Genomic DNA, 1,930 nt, shown 5'->3' with positions numbered 1-1,930 from the left:
ATATATATATATATATATATATATATATATATAAACAAGGTTTCAGTACTTTCAAATACCTTTCCAAGATGTTTCCTTGATAGCTTATTGATATATAGATCCTTTTGATCTCTTATAGTCTGCATTTATTCCTTTACTTCTGTAGACAGACACACTGTAAGACTAACATAGATACTCCTCTTATGAAGTTAATTGTGTGTTCTAAAAGATTTTAACTTTCGTCCTATAGAATGTACGATAAATCTTTCAGACTTATTACGGGAATTTAATAGCGCTTTTCTTTCTGAAAAATACGATGAATTCAAAAGTATTCAAAAAAATAATCCCTGGTATTCACCAATTTAAGGAGATCCTGACAACATGAAAGCTTTCTTCGTTGACTCATCAGATAATTTCCTGCGCTAGAATTCACATTTGATTGTTTTTCCGTATGCAAGTTAGTTGCCGTTAGGTATATATCAGGTTTGAATATTAATATAGAAAACTGAGATAAGATCTGCATGTGATGTACAGGTGGATCAATGTACATGTACCTACATATGATAATGCTATTGACAGGATTTATGAGATGAATTTTAAAAGGTGTTACATTGATATGTAACATTTCTAGTGATAACTATTTTGATCACTTCTTTCGTAGTAAGTAGCAGGTCTATAGGGACTAGTATCAATTATAGAGGAATAAGTTTCAATAACGTTTAAGGTTGTATCTGAAAGGGTTAATGGCGTTAATTTCAATAATATTTTTGTTAATATAGAATAGGTCTGGTGAAACGAATATAAAAAGTGTTATCAAATATTATAGGATCAATTGCATGAATTTATTGCAAGGAATACAAGAAACGAAATTTGAAAATCGTGGTTATGGTAATGACGATGATGATGATTGTAAATGTTAAATCAAAATTATTCAACCGCAGACAGGATGAATGATGGTTGTGAAAATAGTGATGATTAAGTTACAGATTGTGCAAACTTTCGTTTAATGTCCTTGACTTAAAACGTTATTTACATTATTTCAACTGCACTTTGCATACAGAAAAGCAAACACAGTAAAACTTGAGACTGACAGCAACCAGTTTACAGATGATAGTTTTCAATATCCTATATTTAAGGCCATAATGTTAGCAAAAAGATAGCCTTCCAGTGTTTGGCTTCGTTCCTTGATATATTAAAATCCTGCCGGATCTAATATTACTATTCATCCTTTTGGGCTCTTTAATATAAATACTAGCAATATGCAGGTCGAGGATCATTCTGTCCCGTACAAATGTTAGTATTGTACATAATAAATCAATATTTTGTTCCATTTAATAAACTGAGATTATTTTGAGGGTGTTGGTTGATAATCCAGACAAGCGAAGGCTGTTGGAAAAGGGTGAGGCAAGAAATCGCTATATTCTATCTCACTTGTCCTCCAAAGTATTTGGCTGTTGTGCCAAATAAAAAATAAATCAATGTTTAGTTTAACATGTAACGTAAGCGGTACATTGTCGTCAAACCGGAATTGCAGGTCGATTTCAACGTACAGTTCAAATAGTACTGAGGTCAATTCTGCTGTCCATCCTTTCGGGGATTGATAAAGTGTCAAGTGCGAGGCTCGATGGAATCGACTAACACAACTTCGCTCTAAATGGCTAACTTTGTGTCTAAATCAGGAATTATTATTGTTTGATATGTTTTGTGTTTTCTTCTTTCAGATCTACACATTCCTGGAATCTGTGTGCTCTAAGTCTAAGTACCATTGTCACCTCTTCAACATTGGCCGTTCGTCAGAAGGGCGAGACATCAAAATGCTACGCGTAAGTTGTTACACCACTAATAAGTGACCACTATAAACACCTATGTACAAGTCAATGAGAGAGCCACAACATGATTTCTCAATCTGCTAAAAATAAAGTGTATAATATATAATTTAGTTATTACATAT

General features: G+C 32.8%; 1 protein-coding gene across 1 annotated transcript in view; it reads left to right on the top strand.

The window, feature by feature from the left end:
- The window catches only part of LOC106876015 (carboxypeptidase A2), an 82,748-nt gene that overhangs the window by 67,062 nt on the left and 13,756 nt on the right, over positions 1 to 1,930 (top strand). The window contains exon 5 of the mRNA XM_052966840.1: positions 1,701 to 1,802. Within this exon, the coding sequence (XP_052822800.1) occupies positions 1,701 to 1,802 (102 nt within the window). The remainder of the gene's footprint in view (positions 1 to 1,700; positions 1,803 to 1,930) is intronic.

Source organism: Octopus bimaculoides, chromosome 1 (assembly GCF_001194135.2).
Source record: "Octopus bimaculoides isolate UCB-OBI-ISO-001 chromosome 1, ASM119413v2, whole genome shotgun sequence".
Taxonomy (NCBI): domain Eukaryota; kingdom Metazoa; phylum Mollusca; class Cephalopoda; order Octopoda; family Octopodidae; genus Octopus; species Octopus bimaculoides.
This window is presented reverse-complemented; position numbering and strand designations above follow the sequence as displayed.